This window comes from Lynx rufus, unplaced genomic scaffold (genome assembly GCF_022079265.1).
Source record: "Lynx rufus isolate CCGP_SWC_20201006 ecotype Redwood Valley unplaced genomic scaffold, mLynRuf1.p SCAF_4, whole genome shotgun sequence".
Taxonomy (NCBI): Eukaryota; Metazoa; Chordata; class Mammalia; order Carnivora; family Felidae; genus Lynx; species Lynx rufus.
In genome coordinates, this window is record NW_025814856.1 from 5,179,426 (window position 1) to 5,199,491 (window position 20,066).

Here is a 20,066-nt window from a genome sequence, read left to right on the forward strand (position 1 = left end):
GGTCTCGGGCGCTCCAGGGGCGGGTGGGGTGGGCTGAGCCGGGGCCGCCGCCGCCGCTGCCTCCGCGGGAGAGAGGCCGAGAGCAGAGCCGGCGCGGGTCCCGGAAGAGAGCGCAGCCGCCGGACGCTCGGTTCCCGTCCCGGTCGAGGCCAGGGTGAGGGGCGCGGCGGGGCGGGGGTGGTGGGGGAGGGGTCCCCGGGACGCCGGGAACAAAGGGAGCGGGGCGGGGGACAGGGTTTCGCCGCGCCGCCCGGGCTGTGCGTTCGCACCTGTTGTACGCGGGCCGGCAGGGCCCGGGCTCCCTCTCCCCACTGTCAGCACCCCCACCTGCGCGCATGGCCGGAGTTGGGTCCCTGAGTGCCTGTGGTGGCGTGCCTGCGGCCCGGGCTTGGGCGTAGCCGGGGGGACGGAGGCCCGGGCGGGGGCTGGATCCCGGCAAGGTCAGGGGGCCGCGGCAGGAGGGGGCGGCGCGGGGAAGGGAAGGCGCAGCCTCATCCCCGCGCCCCGGGCGGGTCCCTCCTCCGCAGGGCGCGCGGCGATGTGAGCCATGAGCGCGACGTGGACGCTGTCCCCCGAGCCGCTGCCGCCGTCGACGGGGCCCCCGGTGGGCGCGGGCCTGGACGCCGAGCAGCGCACAGTGTTCGCCTTCGTACTCTGCCTGCTCGTGGTGCTGGTGCTGCTGATGGTGCGCTGCGTGCGCATCCTGCTCGACCCCTACAGCCGCATGCCCGCCTCGTCCTGGACCGACCACAAGGAGGCGCTCGAGCGCGGGCAGTTCGACTACGCGCTGGTCTGAGCCGAGCGGGGTTTCTCGCCGAGGGCCGACCCGACGGGGGCGCCGCCTGGCCGGGATGGCGCTCAGGATCCCACCCCAGATCCTAGCCCGAGGGGGCAGGGCGTTAGAAGTCCGGCTCCTCCCCCTCAGACCCCTCCCATCTTTCCTCCCGGCCTGGCCGGAGCCCCACTTCGTGCCTTTATCCCGCCCCGTCCTCGCTCCGTGACTCACCGGCCCGGCTGGTCCCCTACTGGCTCCCCGACGGGGAAGAGGACCCCTCCCCCACCCCAAGGCGTATTGGTGGCTCTGCTACTGTCCTGCCGCCGCCGAGCATGACTGTCGTGTCCATTCCTGGATGCGGGGCACCCCCGTGTCCCCCTCCCTCCCCTGTGGTCTGGCCATCCTCACTCCCCCAACCCCGACCCGTCGCCTCGCCCCCCACCCTTAAGTGTTGAGCTGCTCCTGCGGGGCAGGCTCTTCTGGGCCCACGGGGTGGACGCTGCATAGCAATATGCCCTGCGTGGCCTGCCCCCGGAGACCGAGACTGGAGAGCAACAATGGCTGTTGTGTCCAGGATGCGTGACGCCTGCGGTGGGAGGAGAGTGCGGGCGGGTTCCCTTCCGCTCCAGCCCCGGCCCCAGTACAGGTCAGCGCCCTTCCCCCAGTCACCACCTCCGCCCCGCACTGGCGCTCCTGCCATTTCCCCCGATCCCTGCTCCCATCCCCGCCTGGCCTCACCCACGCCTTCTCCCTCCTCCCAGCCCCCGAGCCATTGGTGAAAATAAAAGCTATTATTGAGCGCTTACTACATGCCAAGCAGTGTGTGAGTTAGAGCGTCCTGCGCATGGCCTGTTCCTTCTTCAGGACCCAGAGTGAGGCCTGTTAGCATCCCTATTCTACAGGCAAAGGGACAAAGGTCCAGGCAGCCTAAGTGACTAGCCTGTACTAAGTGGCTGGAATTTGAACCCAGGCCTGATTTCCACCTGCTGTCCGTGAGCCCCATGCTGCCGAGACACCCAGGCCGCATTCTGGGGGCGGCTGATGTGCAACCTGGATCCCGCCAGCTCCATGCATAGCCAAGACCCATCCCCCTTCTTTCCCTTGACTTGAGGGGACTGGGGGCTGGGGAATACATGGACTTCGCTGGAGTGGGGAGCTGGAGGGTGTCACCAAGAGGTGGCATGATCTGGCACTGACCACATCTGCAGCCTGAAACACCTCTGAGCCTGGTGCCTCCTGCCCACCGTGAACACGTGCACACTGGGAACTGTGGGACTGGCGGCATGGAGTGGGCCGGCTCTGCTCCACACCCGCCTGGGAGATATGTTTGTGCCCCGGGGGAGCCGTGTGCAATGTGTGTGGGGAGAAGCGAGCGCTTCTATAAAAGGAAGGCTGTGTGAAGGCACGGGCTCTGCGAACAAAATTTACCAGCTCCCAGAAGACTAGTTAGGCTTGGTGGGGGGGGAGGCAGTGCTGTAGGAGGATGCTTGGTTCCCCTGCCGTTCCTCTCCCCAACCTGCCCCTGAATCTACACCCTCAGGCCCCCTGATGAAGGGGGACCCCTTGCTGGGAGACCCAGCAGCCAGGCCCCTGCCTCTACCCAGCTCAGCTCCTCCCTCCCTGCTCCTAAGGCCCCTCCAGCTCCCCCTCCCTCCCCCTCCTTGCTTCCCTAAGGCCACCTCAGGGACTCCCTCCCTCCCACCCCTACCTGGGGCCTGGCTCCTCCCATCTGGCCACTCTGCTGGCTTCTCCCCTTCATCTGTGTGACCTGAGGTCACCTGCTCCGAGAACCTTTCACTCACACCTGTCAGGATCAGGCCTCTATCCTCCATACCGTCACCAAAGGTCCCTCTCACGGCCAGCCCAAGGTCACTCCAGGTGGCACCGAACCAGACCTGGTCGCAGCAGCCTTTAGCTGCTGGCCTTCCTCCCTGTGTGCCCCTCGATTCGGTCCCTGGGACCCAGCTCTGGCACTCCTACCCCTGACTTCTCTTTCTGGCACTTTGGGCCTCGACCCCCATCTTTAACTCACAGAAAAAAGGGAGCAAGAGAGATTGACAGGAACTTTACTCACAGTTACAGGACATAGGATACAGGATGTTGGAAGACACAGGAGCTGGGGGGGGGGGAGCCCAGGGGGGAGGGTTTGGATTTGACAGTGGCTTTAGCCAAGCCTGCCTGGCCGCCCCCACCTCAGTTCTGTGGCCAAATGCCTGTACAACTGTGCTGCTTGTTTCGGAGAGCCCCGCGGGATCAGTCATCTTAAAAGCCGCCCCATAACGCCCACCGTGTCCGGTACCTTCCGCCGCGACTCAGGACAACCCAGTGCCAGCCCACGCAGGACTGAGGGCCAGGGGGTTCACAGATGTCTGGTGTGTCCTCTGCCTGCCAGGCCTTCAACGTGCAGGGGTGGCTGCCTGGCCTAGAAATTCCAGGGGCACCAGGAACGGGTTCAGGGGGCAGACCCCAGCTGCTTGCCAAGCAGATCTCGGTTCACTGGGCCCAGCATTCTCTGGGGCCTGGGGCATGGCCCGGCTGGCCTCCTCCGGCCCCCTGGGGCTTGTCCCGCCATTCTCAGCTCTGGGCCCCAGGCCCTCACCAGCTGGGTCCGGCTGGGGGGCGGTCAGGCGCAGGTACGTATCCGACATATGTTTAACCAGGGCCGCGCAGGGCAGGCGGGGGAGCTCCTCCGGAAGTGCCAGCAGCAGGTCAAGGACCACAGCCGACTCTGGTAAAGGACAGAGAGGAGAGAAGAGTGAGGTGGGGCGGGGCTTGCTACCTGGGACTCCCTCACAGCCCCTTCCCGTTATCCTCACCAGCTGCAGAAAGTTCAGGGCCCTGGCAACTGCGGGAGATGGCTGACAGATACTTGTAGATCTTCTCAAAGTCCACGGAGAGATCTCCTTCAGCCGCGGGATCAGCCAGGGATTCGGAAGGTGCCTCAGGGGCGGGGTCACTTGTCTTGGGGGCGGGGCCAGGGGTCTCCGGGGTCTCAGGGCTCGAGTCCTCCCGCCCTCCGGGGGCGCTGAGCAGCAGCTGCTTTCCACGCGCCTGTGTGGGCTTGGGGGGCTTGGAGTGCAGGAGGCTGACGGGCTCTGTGGCCGCGATGGTGAGTACCTGGCAGGAAGAGAGATCGGGGAGGGGAAGGCAGAAGTCCTCCCATCAGCCAGCCCCCTGCCCTGCACAAGGCTGAGCCCTCCACCCCCACCTGCTCACCAAATCCCCCCTGTTAGACGTAACATGCACGAGATGCTTCGGAAGCGGGGTCACCGGGGCTCAGGGTGCTCAGTGGCTGGCTGGAGTCACAGAGCTGGCCAGGGGAAGGTTCCAAGACCCCAATCCACCGTATTTAGCCTTACACGTAACACCCCCATCCTGCCTGGGGGAGGGCCGTACCTGTGAAAAAGCCACAGTCAGGGCTTCCTCCAGCGGGCCTGTTATCTTCTCAGCCAGATCCATCCATACCTGGATGGGGAGACCAGAAAGTACACGGTCAGCCTAGGGATCAACCCTCAGGGGTTGTTGATCCAAGCCCTGCCCCTCCTGGGGAGCCCCTGGCCAGATTATCACTCTCCAACCCCCGCAACACCCACACCATGCCCCAGGGCCCGGCCGTGGGGGGTGGGGGGTGGGTGGGTCTAGTCCTGCCTCACCTCGATGGGGGCCGGGGTCTGTGTTTCCCGGCGCCTTGGACCCTGCGGGCCACCTGGATGCACCCTCTGAATGGCCTCCCGGACCACGCGGCCCTTGAGCTGCCGCAGGAAGTCCCGGATCTGGGGAAGAGAGGAGGAGGCCAAATGAGCCTTCTATACGCCCAGGGCTGGGGAGAGAAGCCAAAGCCGACTGCCTGCCCCAGGACCGGCACCGCTCCCTAGCCTCCCGCTAGGTGTTAGGGGTCTCAGTGACTCTGCACGGGGACGAGGGCCAAGGCCCCAGGTGTGACCGGCCACTCAATAAAGTGTTAAGACCCAGGTCAGCTCGGGCTCCTCCCCGCAGCCAGGGCCCACCCCCCGCTAAGTACCACCCCATTCACCTTCCCGCTTCACCCATTCGGCTCCGTTTCCTGACTCTCACTTCTGCCTCACTCCCGCCAGGTCCCGCTGCCCTTTCCGCCCGGTCCCCGGCCTCCGCTCCCCGCTCCGCCTCATCAGGAGTCCGACTTAACCTCTCGCACTCTTGGCCTCCACCTCGCCCCGCCCCTCATCTTCACGTACGCCCCGCCCACCCCATCCTAGCTCCCAAGTTGGTCCCGCCCCCAGCATCGCACGCGCCCCGCCCACGCCCCGCCCCTCGACCGCAAGGATGCTCCGCCCACATCCTAGCCCCGCCCCCACCCCCGCTTCCTTGCCAAGATTCCTCACCTCGGCCTCGCTGCGGCCCGGCAGTTCTCGGGCCAGCTCAGTGGCGTCCGGCTCGGGCTGGCCCTGCCGCGCCTGCAGTAGTCGTAGCAGCTGCCGCTTCTCGCGGGGGCTCCAGGCCGCGGGGCCGGTCACCTCGCCCAGGTAGCGCGCCGGGGCCGCTCGCCGCCGCTGTGGAGGCTTCATGCCGGCGAGGGCGGAGTCGGCGTTCCGGGCTCGCTTTCCTGGTAGGCGGGGTTACGGAGGCCGCTGGGATCAGAAAGGGCGGCGCGGAGGCGGAAACAGATGGGGGCGTGGCTCCGCGTTTGCGGCCTGAAGCAACCGTCTGGGTGGGAGAGGCTGGAGGGACCCGCCTGAGAACTGTGGCGGGGGCGAATGAGACACACCCGCCCTCCCCGCCTGCATTTTATCTCCTTCGGGAACTGGAGCCGAGACCGTAGATCTCGTGCCGTCCCTTCCATTCCTGGACTAAGTCTAGGAGCTCCTACTGTGTGCTTTGCTTCTCCAAAAGGGGTGGACCCTGGCCGGAAGGCAGCTTGTCCAGTGGTAGCCAAGAACCTGGGCTGTGGGGTCGGCCAGCCCTGGTGACCTAGAGCAAGTGATTTGGCCGAGCCGAACCTCAGTTTACTCATTTGTAAAATGAGGTAGTATCCCGCTCAAGGGAAGGGAAGAACTGGGACAGGAGACGTTTATTTAAGAGCTCTAGAGTAGGGGGAGAGGAGGGGTGCCTGGGTGGCTCAGTCGGTTAAGCGGTCGGATTTCGGCTCGGGTCATGATCTCACGATTAGTGAGTTCGAGCCTCGCCTCGGGCTCTGTGCTGACAGCTCACAGCCTGGAGCCTGCTTCAGATTCTGTGTCTCCCTCTCTCCCTTCCCCTCCCCCGCCCACGCTCTGTCTCAAAATAAACATAAAACAATTTTTTTAAAGAGCTCTGGACTAGGCGGAGAGTAGCCTGGAGCAGAGGCCAGAGGTCGAGGCCCTGGCGAGAGCAGGGTCCAAGTGGTGGGGGTGGAGAGCGGAGAAGGCCTGGCTTTGGGAAGATCGCACGAGGCAGGTGGGCAGGCGCAGGGGTTGAGGAAGGAGGCGGGGCTTACTTAAAACTTAAGCAGGTGGGGTTGGGTATCCCTTTCTGTTTAGGACAACACTTGAATCTCCCCTGGCACACGTACATAAGGGTATCAGTCTGGACCTCTTTCAGCCCAGACCCCCCTAAGTCCTGGTCCCGAGGCCTCTGCTTCCTGCCCCCTACACCTGCGCCGAGCGCACACGCAGACTTCAAACTCAGCAGGTCAGACCAGATGTTTATTTTGAGCCCAGGTGGGAGGGTGTGCGGAGCAGCGGGTCGGAGGCGGGAGGGTGCAGGACGCTGGGATGGCGGTCCCATCGGGTCAGAGGTCGACCTCGGCCGATCCAGTCCTGGCGGACCTGGTTCGAGGCGTGGCTGGTGTGTCTCAGGACCCCGCCGGGGGTGTGCCAGCCCTGGGGAGAGGCTACCCAGGCCGAACGAAGTAGAGGACACCCCCTTCCCAGCTGATCATCCGCCTCCTCCATCGATCTGTGTGCCGGAGTGAGGGCGGGTGTTGGGTCTGTCCGAGGTTTGAGGACCCCATTTGTGACACAGGGCCCGAACTTGGCCGTGGGTGACCCAGTGCCTGAGTTTCAATCCAGCTCCACCCAATTTTGTGACCTTCGACAACTTCAGAGAGTGTCTCATGTTTCTCATTTCTAATATGGGGCTTATGATAGGAGCTACCTGGAAGTTGTTGCGAGGATGACTGAATAGGCGTGAAGCCTTCAGAACACTCCCTGGCACAAGGGAAAGCCTGTGAAGAGTCATTCTCCGCACCCCCCTCTTCCAGCTGGCCCCACGTTACAGCCTCCCCCCACCCCCGTCACCAAATTTACCTACCTCACTGGGGCCTCCTGGGCTGGGGGCCGCCGGCCGAGTCTCTCGGGAGGGCGCCGGGGGCTGGGGGTGCTGGAAAGGAGAGGCAGGCTCCAGAGCGGTAGGGGTTGCCGCTCATTGGGTCGGGCCAAGAGCGCCCCCTGGGGGCTGCTGCGGGCGTAGCGGAGGCGGGTCTAGGGATGGTCCAGCCCCACCCGCTGGGTCGCGGAGCCCCGGGGTCCGGACTCGCTGGAATAGGCTGCGGGCCCGGGCGGAGGATGCTACCTGAACGCGCACAGACGAGGCCGAGGCCGGCGGCCAGCGCGGCGCCCAGCACGAAGGCCGCCACCACCAGCGCCACCACTGGCGCGGGCTCCAGGGCCGCCGGGGCCGGCGCAGGCGGCTCGGGGCGCACGGCTCGGCCGGGGACGCCCTTGGACGGCCCTGTGGGGAACACAACACGGAGACTGGGCTCGGGCCCCAGCTGTCCTTCCCACCCCCCTCCCCCGACCCCAAGGACCCGTGCGGAGGAGAACTGCGCGCTCACTGGGGGGTGGCCGCGGCACCGTGACCACGATGGGCTGCGTCAGCGTGTGCAGGTGGGGGCTGTCGGCACCCGGGCTCTCGCCGCTGCCGCTGCCGCTGCCGCTGCCGGCGCCCGCGCACGCCTCATCCCGAGGCAGACACTGTGGGCAGGAGGAGGCAAGGGATGGGGATGTCAGGCCCCAGGGTTCAGGGGCCTGTCCCCAGGGCCCCCAAGAGATCTAAGTGTCCAGCTCTCTGTTGCAACCGGGAGGCGCACCAATAAGCCCCTGGAAACCCGACCCCCTGAGAGGTCCCCGAGCCCAGCGCCCAAGATGTACAAGCAGCCAGCCACCCGACCTGAGGACTCCAAATTTCAGCCCCTCAAAGTCACACGACCCGATTCTCTGAGAACATTGGATAACCTGAAATTTGGCCCCTTAGCCGCCTTCTGCATCCAGCCGCCCAGCCCCTCCCAGAGCAAGCCCAGGGCTCCTTCCCCGCCCGCTGAGGAACCCTTGTGCAGAGACCCACAGGCCCCCCTCTCGGTCCTTGCGCCCAGCCACCAGACTGAGAGACCCAGTGACTATCCCCAGCCCCGAGGGGCCCTTGTCTCCAGGCTCCATAGCGTCGGCCCCCTAGATCCACAAACTCCGAGGGGCTCCTCCTTTAGAGGCCAGAGGGTCCATGCCCAACCCCCGACTGGCCCAGGCGCCCAGATTCCCGGCCGGGTGCCCGCGCACCGGCGAGGGCGGGGACAGCGTCAGAGGCGCGGGCGTCCGGCGGGCTCCCCGGAGGCGGCGGCAGCGACTCAGCTGGCAGTGCAGGAACTGCACCGAGGCGTTGAAGACCGGGCGCAGGCGGAAGCTGAAACTGAAGCGCGCGGGACGGGCAGCACCCGGGAGCGGCGGCGGCGGCGGCGGCGGCGGGAAGACGACCGAGGAGTCGGCGGGGCAGCCCCCGCGCAGCAGCGCCAGGGCGGGCCCCGGGGCCGGCCGGGAGGACGGTGTCACTGAGCAGCGGTGCAGGACGAGGTCCCAGCGCGAAGAGGGACGGGCCAGGGCAGCCTAGGAGGCGGGGTCGCCATCAGCACCCGCCGCCCCGCATCAGGCCCGCCCCCCCCCCCCCGGCGCGCCCCGCGTCCACACCTGCACGAACACGCGGCTGTCGGCCGGGATCTCGAGCGGCCCCGCGCGGCGCGGGAAGGCGTCCTCCGCGTCGGACAGCTCCAGGCTGAAAAGGGGTCGGCGCAGCCAGGGCCCGGGCGCCGCCGGGAATGGGGGCGCTGGCGGGGAGAAAGGGCAGCCCGAAGGACGAGGCCGCGCTCTCCCTTAGACCCTCCAGGCGAGTGACCCAACCTCCCCGCCTCTGCCGCCTCCTTGGGAAAACGGGTGCTGTTTCGGTGAGGGGTGCACCCACGCCCCGCTCCTGCCTCACTGCTGGCAGAGTCGCTGTGTGTCCCCCGAAGACCCAGGGGCTGTCCACAGTCCAGCAACCAAGGCTGGGCGCAAAGCCACTCGCCTCTGCAGGAGACCCCCTTCCCGGGCCTCGATTTCTCCACCCAGAGCGGGCCAGGGAATCCCTGGCTGGGAAGTTGAGGGGTGCCTGATGGGGGGGGGCGGTCAGCAACCCCAGGGGCCCAGGCTGCTCTGTGGGGGCAGCAGCTTTCAGGGAGGGTGCCGGCCCCACCCCTTCCTTTCCAAGGGTACTGTGACCAGTAGGGAGGGTGCTGTCCCCTTGCCCTTTGGCACAGCGGAAGCTCAGCCAGGCTGCGGGGGTCTCTGGCTTCTCCATTCGTCCAGGTTCCTCACCGAGAGCAGCAGTAGCAAAGGGTGGGGACACGCACACGCGCACGCGCCCTCTGCCTTGGGGAGGCACTCGGCCGGCATCCTTGTCAAGTGTTCTCATTCAGGACACCCCCCCCCACCCCCGTTTCCTAAACGCATTTGAACACTCCTCCCCTGCAGCCATCGGCCTTAGCCTAACTGCCAGGGACTCTGAAGAAGTCGGGGGTCCAGGAGCATCTGGACACAGAGGCAGACCCCACCCGCTCCCCCAGGCAGGGGTGAGAAAGGGCAGCACGGGGACGGCAGCGTGACAGGTCCCGTCCCCAGCCTCTACGTACCAGGTGGCCCCCTGGGTAAGGTGGAGACCCCCGAGAGCAGGGCCAGGAGCAGGAGTGCGGCACCTGGCATGCTGGACTGGCAGTCAGGTGTGCCCCAGCAGCCGAGGCGCCGGCGGGCGGCACCCAGGCCTGGCAGGTAGGCAGGCAGCCCTGTCCTTGGCTGAGCGGCCACCCCAGGAGGCAGGGCGCGGGGGCGGTGGACTGAAGGGTGTACATCAGAGCCAGCACCCAAGGCCTGCCGGGGATTAAGGGCTCCTCTCTGGCCAACCTGTGGCCATCGGGGTTGGGGGGGGGGGGGGAGGTCCCTCACCCCGGTCGCTCGGCATCGGGCAGCTCACTACAAATACCGCCCTACCAGGCCCTGGCCCGGCTCCAGTCTCCCCTCCACGCAGAGGAAGGCACTACGCCCGCGGCCCCCCAGCTCAGGGCTCACAGCCCCTTCCCGCCCGGTCCTGCCGAGCTCTAGACACACAGAGACACACGATGGAAGAAAAGGGAGGGGTTTTATTCTCAAGCGTCTAAGGATTTACAAACGAGGGCATTTCATTTTAAAAAGGGACAGGGGAATACTGGCGACCAGAGAAGGGGGCTGTGGGCCACCCCAGGCCCCTGCCCGCCCGCTCCACCCTCTGCCTGGTCAAGAGGGAGGGCTGGTGACCGGTGACGGAGGGCAGGCCAGGAAAGAGGCAGAGGGGAAGAGGTTCCCCCAGAACTCCCACTTAACACTGAAGGAGGGCAGGGGTGGGCAGACACACTCACAAAACAGAAAATAGTTAAATAAAAGTAAATCCAGGTGGCCGGCCTAGGGCCTGCGCTGGCCCTGGGACCAGCCATGGAACCTTCCAGCTACCCACAAAGGCCCCCCTGGCCGGGCCAGGCGAGGGAGGATGGGGGACCAGGCCTGTCGGCCCCCCACCCTGCGCCCATCCCCTCACAAAGGAGACCGGGGCGGGAGAAGGTGGCCGTTCCCCTCCCGGGGAGGGGGGGGCAAAGAGCAGAGAACTTGCGTACTTTTAAACATGCGGCATTTCGTGAGTATGGACAGGAACAAGAGAATACAGGGATGCCTAGGTCTAGACTGCTTCAGCTACATCCGGCCAAGTTCCTCACCTTTGGTGTTGGTGGGTTTTTTGTTTTTTTTCATTTTGTTTTGTTTTGTTTTGTCGTCCACTTGGTTTGCATGCATCACCAACAAAAAGGAAACACACCCCCTCCCATTCCGGCTGCTGCACAGGGCTCGGGCGGACTGGCCAGCTCTGGGGGAGTCGAGGGGCGCTCAGGGGCACTACGAGGGCGTGACTGCCTGCACACGCCCAGCCCTCAGCCAGCCCCACCTCTGTCCCGTCACACGTCCTCGAACCCCCACGCTCACCGCTTGCACCCTCAATCCCTGCCTCCCCGGGGCTCCACGGCCCCGCTCCTGCCACCGACTCCTTCCACCACCTCCCTGCCGCGGCAGCGCCTGCTGCCCTCGGCGTGCCCTGTGCCCGCCTTCCCTGAAGGCCACCCTGTGTGGCCGCGGCCCCTTGGGCTCCCTCCATGCCCCCTGAGGTCCTCAACTCACCCCCCAAGCTGTGGCCAGTCTCCAGCCCCGAGGGCTGGCCCCGAGGGAGGAGGAACGCCCCCAGAGCCCACCTTTGGGGCTTGGCCCCCAGCCCCAGACGCCCGTGCCCACAGGCGGTCAGGGGCTCCACCGCAAGCAGCTAAACATGACTTTGGTAAAAGTTTCTGAAGGTACCGACAAACCCCGTGAGAACAAGCTCTTCTCCCCCCACCCCCCAAACACCCCACCAAGTACAATAAAATACAATAAACTCCAAAAAGGACCCCCTGAGATCAAAGAGAGACAGAGAAAAACAGAGAGAGAGAGAGAGAGAGAAAGACCAGCCCAGGTCCAGCTGTAGTCATAACGCCCAGCCCGCCTTCCTGGGGCGAAGACACCAGCCGACCGACTCGCCGTTGCTGGAGACCTAAGTGGACCCAGGGGTCCCCCCCCTCACCCCTGGGGGTGGCAGAGCCCAGATCTGGGCCAGGAGAGAGGCAGAGGCAGGGAAGGAGGTGGGGAAAGCCAGAGAGGTAGACAAGGGATGAGAGAGAGGGGATAGACACAAGGAACGTGTTCGCAGAGGGGAGGCAGAGGGGACAACACACAGCGGGTGGGGTGGGGAGGGAAGGGGCAGGACGGGCGGCTCTCTCCCGGGCCCTGGGGGCCGCCCCAGCCCAGAGGTTACGACTGAATAAATAGCGAGTCTGCTCGTGGCCTGCTGTCTTCCGTTCACAGTGTCTGTCAGGGGGACGCGCACGGCCGGCTGACCCCGGGACGGGAAGGGCTGGGGCCTGGTGAGCCCGTCTGTCCACAGCTGGTGGGCAGGGAGTCGGGGGTGGGTCGGCGCCCCCTACTTTCTGTCCTCAGCCCTCAGCAGCCATCCAGATCCCAGGTCTCCCCTGGCGGGCAGCTGGGTGGCCAGGTGGGGAAGGGGGGGCCTGTGGCCATGCCCCCGGCCCCCGGTGGGGCTGGCCGCCACCACGTGGCTACCTGAAGAAGGGCAGGTGGTGCTGGCTCAGGACTCCGCTAGTCCTCGGTGACTCGGTCTTCGCCATGACATCCTTGAACCAGGATGCCACGTCTACCTCCAGCATCTCGTAGCGCTTGATGAAACTGTGTTCCTGCGGGCCCGAGGGGTAGGGCTTAGGACCAGGGAGGAGCCCCAGCGGGGAAACAGGCCCCTGGATGTCCAGATGGGGTGGGGGGGGGGGAGGCAGGGGCCCCAGATACTCACAAGTAGCTTATTATACTTTGGTCTCTTCCTGTGATCCTTAGTAAGGCTAACAGAGAAGAGGGAGGAAACAGAAATCAGAGCTTGGGAAGAAGGGCCTGGCTGTCCCAGGAACACAACTGTCCTCCCTCTGAGACAGGGGTCTTCAGAATCTGGAGGGAAGCGGCTGCTGTGTGTTCACAGCCCTGTGCTGCTGGCTGAGAAGCCAGAGGACCCAGGGCCTGCACAAATCCCACCTGCGGCAGAAGCCCCACCCGGGCTGGGAGGGGCCCACGGGAGAGGTGGACCGGGGCTCTCCCGCACAACAATCAAATGGGGACACCACACGGGCATCATTCTGCTTGTCGCCGCGGGACACACAGACCCCTAGGCCCCGGGGCACATCGGCTTGTTCACAACCTCCTGTGGCCAAGCCCGAGGGCCATCCTGCCAGTTGCCCACAGGGCCAACTCGGGCCTCGGGTTCCAGCTGCCGCCCACATCACCGCCCTGACTGCAGCCTTCTCGCCCACAGCTGCCCCCACCCCCCGTCGGGGGGGGGGGGGGGCCCACCAGCCCCAAATCTCCCTGGCTGTTCTGAGCACAGGGCCACACCTAACCCCGCCCTGCCTCCCAGAGCACAGCACTGGAGGGGGGAGGCTCCTCACCAGTCTTTGACGAAGGACTGAAAGTCCCCCGAGAAGCCCATGTGACCGGGCAAGAGCGGGGGCTCTTCCTGCAGGACTTTGGTGAGGACCTCAAAGTCTGTCTTGCAGTTCTTGTAGGGAAACTGTCCCGTCGCCAGCTCCACCTAGGACAGAAGCAGGCGGGCTGGGTGGGCCGAGGACTGGTCCCCGCCCTCCCTGACCGCCCTCGTCTGTATCCCAAGAAGACGCTGGCAGGGGCCCCGCAACTCACCAAGGAGATGCCAAGGCTCCACACATCGGCCCGGATGTCGTAGTCTGGCTTGGTGGGGTCCGGAGGGTCTATGCGCTCAGGCTGCCGGTGGGAGAAGGGGACGATGTACCCCCAGGGCTGCGGCAGGCGTGCCGCCCAGATCCCCACGCTCGCCCGCCGGGGCGCCGCCGGACCCCCACTCACTGCCATGTAGGCGGCACAGCCCGCGCTGCGCGTCTTGGCCTTGGAATCGACGAGACGGCCGCTGATGCCAAAGTCGCAGAGCTTGATCTGGCCCCGCTCGTCCAGCAGGATGTTGGAGGGCTTGACGTCACGGTGGATCACGCCGTGCTTCTCCTTCAGGTAGTACAGCGCCTTCACGATCTGCGGCGAGGACAGCGGAGGGCACCCGTGATGGGAGGATGGGGGCCCAGGGGCCACCCGCCCGGCCGCACCCCTGTCGGGCTGCTCACCGCCACCGTCATCTTGCCCAGGATCCGCTCGGGAATGGGGCCCTGCACCCGCTTCTTGAGCTTCTCAGCGCACGTGCCCATGAGCTCCATGGCGATGAAAACATCCGTCTGTGGGGGCGGCACGTGCCGGCTCGGGGGGCAGCCGCACCCTCCGGCCCACCCCACACAGACCAGCAGCAGGGGGCACACCCGGAGATCAGCAAGGACACCTGGGGAGCCCACAGAGAGGCAGGGGAACACCAGAGGCCTGGACTCACATTAGTGATGAAGGTCCCGAAACACTGCACGATGTAGGGGCAGTCGTGGCTCTTGAGGACCACATCCAGGTCCATGAGGATCCGCTTGTTCTCCTCCTTATTCCCCGAGCGCCGCATTTGCTGCACGGGACGGCCGGGGGAGCCTTAGTGCCCGGTCTCGGGGCGGGGCGCCCGGTGGGGACGGGGGCGGGGCTCACCTTGACGGCAATGACATGGCCCGTCTTCCTGAAGCGCATCTTCCACACCTGGCCGCAAGTGCCGCTGCCCATCTCGCCCAGGTTCTCCAGATCGTGGATTTCGGCCTGGTACCGCTGTCGAGGACACCCAGAGCTGCCGGGTCTCCGCCTGCCCCCGACAAAGACCTAGCCCCACCACGTGTCCTGCCCGCCCCCCCAGGGGTCAGGGCGAGGTGGTACCTGGCCCCCGATGGTCAGGTAGCCCGTCTGCTTCATGATCTCCTGTAGCTTCTGGTCAATCTCGATGCTGAGGGAACAGGGAGGAGGTCCCGGTGGAGGAGGGTCCCAACCAAGCTGAGGCCACCCCAGTCCCCGTCACACAGGGGTTCCCACAGACTTCACCCCCCTCCTCCCTGGGGCGGGCAAAGCGGCCTCCCCACACTGACCTCCTGACCCCCGCACTGGCCAGCTGGCCCCATTCGACAGCTCACCTCTCCATGCTGCGGGGTGTGAACAAGGTTGACGGAAGCCCCAGCATGTGGCGGGGCCGGGCAGGGGGTGTGGGGTGCTGTGGGGAGCTCTCGGAGGACGGTGAGCGGCTGCCCCCATCATTGGCCAGCGGGAGCTGCAGGGCTGGGGAGGGGGGGGTGAGAGCCAGGGGTGAGAGGGGTTAGCTGGCACTGTGGGGTCTTCGGGGGACTCCGGTCTTCCCCTCCCTGGCATCAGGTAGGCCAACACAGACATGGGCTGGAGGAGCTAAGGTCTCCCTCCCACCCCCAACCACTCTCAGGGTGCCTTCTCCTGCCCCCCTGACCTGGAAGAAGATGGAGTGGGCTGGCAGGGAGGGGTGGTCCCCCGAGGCTGAGGGATTGTCCCCAAGTCTATGCTGACACAGGATCAAGGCCCAGAGGCTGATGGCACCCTTCAGCCAGGCAGTCTTCCTTATGTGTCCCTTTCTGCCCCACCTCTGCCCAGGAGCAGGCCCAGGGCCACGGTGCCCACGCTCCGGACCACGTGAGGAAGGAACGCCCGCCAGGATCAGCCTGGGCTCTGGCCCTGTTGGGAGCACTGCACGTGGCTGCCCAATAAGAATCAAGCAGACCACCCCAGGGAGACAATGAGCGAGGGACGCAAGCTTCCAGCTGCCTTGCCGCACATTCTGTTCCAGGGTCAGGGAGGGCCATCCTCTAGCCAGCAGGCTCGTTTCTGAGCCTCCCAGCTCGGCCTACAAAGCTGGGGCCAACGGGTGGGGGTAGGACCCCAGGCTGGGCCTGTGTCCTTTGGGTGAGGGGATCCAGGCGGCACAGCCCCTCCAAGGGCTGGTGGGACGGGAGGTGGGGAATGGGCCAGGCAGTGGGGTTTGGTTCTTCTCAGCAGCCTGCATGCGGACAGCTTGGGCATGCTACAGGCAGGCAGGCAGGCAGCGGGCAGGCAGCGGTCACCCCAGGACGGGCAGGCGGCATTCGGGGATCGGGAGGGCAGGAGACAGACAAATGGGAGCCAAGACTTGGAGCCCAGCTGCCCAGAGGAGGCACTGCAGAGACAGGCCAGACAGGGGCCCGGGACAGGACAGGAGGCTCTCTGAGTGGCTAGAATCCTCCCTGGCTGGGCTGGCAATAGGGTCGAGGAGCAGAGACCGGTGTGGTCCGTGGAGAAGACACATGACCCTCCACTCAACCCTCATACCCCCAGAGGCCCTGGAAGTGCTCCAGAAGGGGTCCCTAGCTGGGTAGGGCACTGGCTCCACGAGCTAAGGGGCCAGAAGAGGACGTTTCGTGGAGAACGGCCAGGAGGCCTGGGGCCTGCCGCTCTGCCCCTGGCCTCCCCCCCCACCCCACCTACACCTCCTGCCACGGCCCACCCCTTCCTCCTCCAGTTCTGTAAGCACCTGGTGACGTGGGCCCAGTGACCAACGTACAGAGACAAATATGCCTGAATTGCTGGCATCTGGGCACTTTCCCTGCCTTGCCAGCCTGGGACCCTGACCACATCTAGAGTGAGGGGGTAGGCATGTGACCCTTGCCTACAATTGAAAATGGGATGCGGGTCTTGCTAAGGGCTGGTAAGAGCAAAGGAAAGGCCCTGGGGACCAGTGCCCATCAGCCTGCACTGGCCTGGGGGCCTGACCTCCTGGGCCCCCTCCCTGCTGTTCCAGCCCCTTGCTTTGTAATCCCCTGCTTCATTACACTGCCATGGCCAGAGGCAGAATCCTCATCCCTCCCTCCCTGGCCCAACCACCTCAGGGACACTCGAGGGCCCCCCATGCTGTCCCTGTACCTGGGCTCTCTGGAGACACTGCCAGGCTCTCACCCCCTGGAGGATATCTGGGCCCCCTTGCTGCCCTGCACTGTCAGGTGTGTGGGGTGAGGACCACACCCTACCCTCTCCATACTTCTCAGGGGGGTGCAGACGCTTCCTGGGGCCCTTCAGACTGAAGCATGGTGGAGATTTGAGTGGGGCCAGTGTGGGGTGGCTAAGGTGGGGGGAAAGGGGCAGGTACACAAAGGCCCTGAAAACAGAGGTCACAGAGGTGGGGACAGGCCACGCGGCAGGTCAGGAGGGCACAGTGAGAGCAAGAGGCTGAAAGAGAGAGAAAGAGAGAATGAGACAGAACAAGAGAGGGCATGAAAGCACATGGCCAACAGGAGCCACAGATGTACTAGGCTGCCAGCCCAACACATGTGCACGCACGTGCACGCGCACACACACACACACACACACACACACACACACACACACCCCACACACGTCTGCTCCCAGACCCACCGGCAACTGCACTCAGGCCTCAGCTGGCTGCCTTCTCTACCTTCCTTCACATGCTCCCCACCTCCCATGAGACTGTGCTCAGATTGCAGCTTCTCCAGAGGCTTCCCCAACTGGGCCCCTGCTGCAGAACCCCAACCCAGCTCTACTCTGCCTTTTCTGCAAGGCATCACTGCTTTCTCCACTTCTCCCAGACCAGGAGGATGCTCCCTGTCAGGGAGCGTCAGCCGCAGAAGGAAGGGGCCTTGGTCCATATTCTGTCTGCCGCCGTGTCCCTAGCACCTAAAACAGACACGGCACGCGGCAGGCAACACACGTTCGCCGTACTGTCGGAACGGACCAACAGATGTAGCCCGATGGCCTTGGCCCCGCTTTCCCTCTTTCCCTCACGTGGGCGTGCGCGCGCGCACACACACACACACACACACACACACACACACGTGATCTCTCACGGGTGGCAGACTCCTGGCCGGTGAAGGAGCCCATTTCCTCTTCAGGGGAGTCCAAACCTGAGCTCACCAGGAAGGGAGGAGCGGAAGGTGAGAGAACACAGAAGAGGCCAAGTGGGCCGAACATCACTGATCACGGATTGGGTGGAAGGACAGAGAGTAAGAGTGACAGGCGCGGGCACGCACACACACACCGCACACACAGCATGGGGCGATGGGGGAGGGCATTCTGCGGCCGGGGCAGCGGTTAGGTCAATGGTGCAGATGTCCAAGCGGCAATGATAAAAAGGCTGGTACCTGCTCGTTGGGACGGGGCAGGAGCAGGGCTTAGAGTGATCACAATAACTGGATGGGGAAAAGGAAGAAAAAAAACAACACCACGATAAATCACAACAGAAACAACTGATTTGTCCAAAAGAAAAGAAATCAAATCATAACAAGGAAGAGGGGGAGGCGCGAGGCACCAAAGTGCAGAGACGGGTAGAAACCACAGAGATGGGAGGACCAGGAGGATGGGATGGAGCTGACACAGACACAGACGCCTGGAGGGGGCTCCTCGGGGGCCTGCCCACCACGGGCCTCACCGTACCTCACTCTGCACCTGGGACAGCCACCCCATAAGGCACCGCAGGCCCCATGCCCAGCCCTGTCTCATCCAAGCTGGGGCTGCGGGAGGCAGCATCGCAGAGCCCAGCAGGGACCCTCCGGTGTCGGGAGGGTATCTGCCCCAGGGAGGAGCCCACATTACCCCAGGTCAGAAGAGGAAGGGAGGAGTGGACTGCACACAGGGATGGTGGGGGCACTCAGGCTGTGAAGGTCAGGCTGGGTGAGCAGGGAGAGACTGGAATACCCCGATGTGGGCGCATGTCCCCCTCCTATCAGGATGACCCCACAGGGAGCTGCATAAGCTACATGGTTCGCGGAAGAATCACAAAGGAGGGCCAGGTGTTAGCTCAAGAGAGCGGGGTGCTCCTCATCAGGTCTGGGGGGGGAGGGTGAAGGCCTCATGCCCTCCAGCTGAGAGATTTGGGGAAGGGGTTCTGCGGGACAAAACAAAGAGACTAGACAGTGGTGGTGTCATGGCAATCCCTGGCCAGGTGTTGAGTGCCGGGGAGGGGCAGCTTTTGACTCCAAACAATAAGATGCCAGGCAGCTAGTCACAGAGACGGTGGGATCAGAGGTGAGGTGTACACGGGCTGGGATAGCACCACATTGGCCTCAGGTATCCCTAGGCCAGGTAAATGTGGGTGTGCAGGAAGTCACTTGAGTCCAGGTGATGACGTTGCCAGGCTGGAGGCTGGGTGTGTATTTTCGGAGAGGCCAGACAGTCGCCAAGATGAAGTAGGAGGGGGCCTGGTGTATGTGGGTAGGGTGTGTGCGGCAGGGGGTCTGCGAGGCCGAAGAACAAGGTCCCAGCCTAGTAAAAAGGGATCACCAGACACAGTCACAGAAAAGGAGATCAGAGGAATAGGGGGTTATATGTGGTCAAATAATCTCAGGTGTCAGCCGGGCCAAGTGTGCGTGTATGAATGCGAGTGGACCATCCACTGAACCATATGACAAGGACCCAGGTGCAGAGGTTGGGAGAAGGGGCCCCCTGCCAGTCACTGAGATGGCAGGAGTGAAATCATCTGGTCGGAAGGGACGTGTACATGTTTGCGGGGGATCTGGATGTGGTCACAGTCGCTCGGATTAAGGGGAGCCCGGCTCCTAGAGTAGGTGACGGTGACACGGGCTCCGAGGATCACGGTGAGGGGGCGGGTCATCAGATGGGGAGGCCTTGCCCTAGGGCCGGGTGACTAGGCTCATAGGCCCCGTAAGGGGGATCCCCCTAGGCTGGGGGAGGGCCGCCCGGGAGCCCGCCGGCCCCACGCCCCCCTGGGTCACCGTGACCCTCTCCCCGCGAGCCGACAGCAGGGGGTATAGGGTGGAGAGAAGGAGGAGCAAGAGCGCCCCGGAAGCGAGGGCGGGGCCTGACGGCGGGGGCGGGGCTTCCCGCGGCGCGCGCCCCGCCCGCCCGCCCCCTCCCCCACGCCGCCGTGCTTACTGGGCCTGGGCCGCTGGGGGCTGATATCCAGGTTGAGGTCGATCCTCCGCCGGGCCTCGCGGTTCTCCTGCTTCAGCTTTGCTTCCAGGCGGGACAGCTTCTGCTCCAGGGAGGACGCCGCCATCTTCCCCGCCGCCGCCGCGCACCGCCCGGCCGCCCGTCAGTCCGGCAGACAAACACCGCACTGCGCCTGCGCCTGGATGACCCCGCCGAGCCGCCGTCTCTCCCTGCACGGCGCATGTCCGCGGCGCGCACTCGCCCATCCCTCGTGCTAACCTCCGCGCATGCGTGCTTCTTCCCGGCCGGAGAGATGACGCCACCTAGAGTTCGCGTCGGGCAACGTGCAAAGCCGCTCATCGTGATGCGCATGCGCGGAGTCGGAGCCTTTTCTCGAGAGGCGCTGTGTTGAAATCCATTCACGGTTCTGCAGACCGCGGCAGGCGGGGAAAGCGGCGCGCCTGCGTGCAGAGGGGTAGACGCAATCCCGCGCTTTGCCTTTGCTGCGCATGCGCAACGTTGGCTCTTTCCGCGGCCGCTGTTGCTGGGAGTAGCTCTTGCTATGTGTCCTCGGCCTCGTTTTCGCT

The 20,066-nt window shown here is 65.0% G+C and overlaps 4 protein-coding genes across 6 annotated transcripts; 1 reads left to right on the forward strand and 3 right to left on the reverse strand.

The window, feature by feature from the left end:
- Positions 1-547: 547 nt before the first annotated feature.
- CTXN1 (cortexin 1) lies at positions 548-1,573 on the forward strand. The gene has a single exon (XM_047097193.1). The coding sequence runs from the start codon at positions 548-550 to the stop codon at positions 794-796; it is 249 nt and encodes an 82-aa protein (XP_046953149.1). The 3' UTR covers positions 797-1,573.
- A 1,251-nt stretch (positions 1,574-2,824) lies between these two features.
- Positions 2,825-5,350, reverse strand: SNAPC2 (small nuclear RNA activating complex polypeptide 2). Of its 2 annotated transcripts, XM_047095557.1 has the most exons (5): positions 5,137-5,350; positions 4,429-4,548; positions 4,172-4,240; positions 3,592-3,892; positions 2,825-3,503 (listed from the first exon to the last, which is right to left on the reverse strand). In XM_047095557.1, exons 1-5 carry the CDS (start codon positions 5,317-5,319, stop codon positions 3,172-3,174), a joined length of 1,005 nt encoding a protein of 334 aa, XP_046951513.1. In that variant the 5' UTR covers positions 5,320-5,350; the 3' UTR covers positions 2,825-3,171. The 2 variants fall into 2 exon arrangements, with proteins under 2 accessions (XP_046951513.1, XP_046951514.1); XM_047095558.1 differs by lacking the exon at positions 4,429-4,548.
- A 1,693-nt stretch (positions 5,351-7,043) lies between these two features.
- Positions 7,044-9,334, reverse strand: TGFBR3L (transforming growth factor beta receptor 3 like). Its single transcript, XM_047094469.1, is given in 6 exon segments — positions 7,044-7,189; positions 7,304-7,462; positions 7,566-7,758; positions 8,284-8,607; positions 8,689-8,836; positions 8,838-9,334. Coding segments are annotated over 6 exon segments (1,467 nt in total).
- Positions 9,335-10,151: 817 nt separating this feature from the next.
- Positions 10,152-19,649, reverse strand: MAP2K7 (mitogen-activated protein kinase kinase 7). 2 transcript variants are annotated; one of them, XM_047095914.1, is made up of 12 exons: positions 19,483-19,649; positions 17,733-17,780; positions 14,715-14,856; positions 14,464-14,530; positions 14,245-14,358; positions 14,048-14,167; positions 13,791-13,898; positions 13,522-13,701; positions 13,339-13,419; positions 13,089-13,231; positions 12,446-12,491; positions 10,152-12,332 (listed from the first exon to the last, which is right to left on the reverse strand). In XM_047095914.1, exons 1-12 carry the CDS (start codon positions 19,604-19,606, stop codon positions 12,198-12,200), a joined length of 1,308 nt encoding a protein of 435 aa, XP_046951870.1. In that variant the 5' UTR covers positions 19,607-19,649; the 3' UTR covers positions 10,152-12,197. The 2 variants fall into 2 exon arrangements, with proteins under 2 accessions (XP_046951870.1, XP_046951871.1); XM_047095915.1 differs by lacking the exon at positions 17,733-17,780.
- Positions 19,650-20,066: the final 417 nt, after the last annotated feature.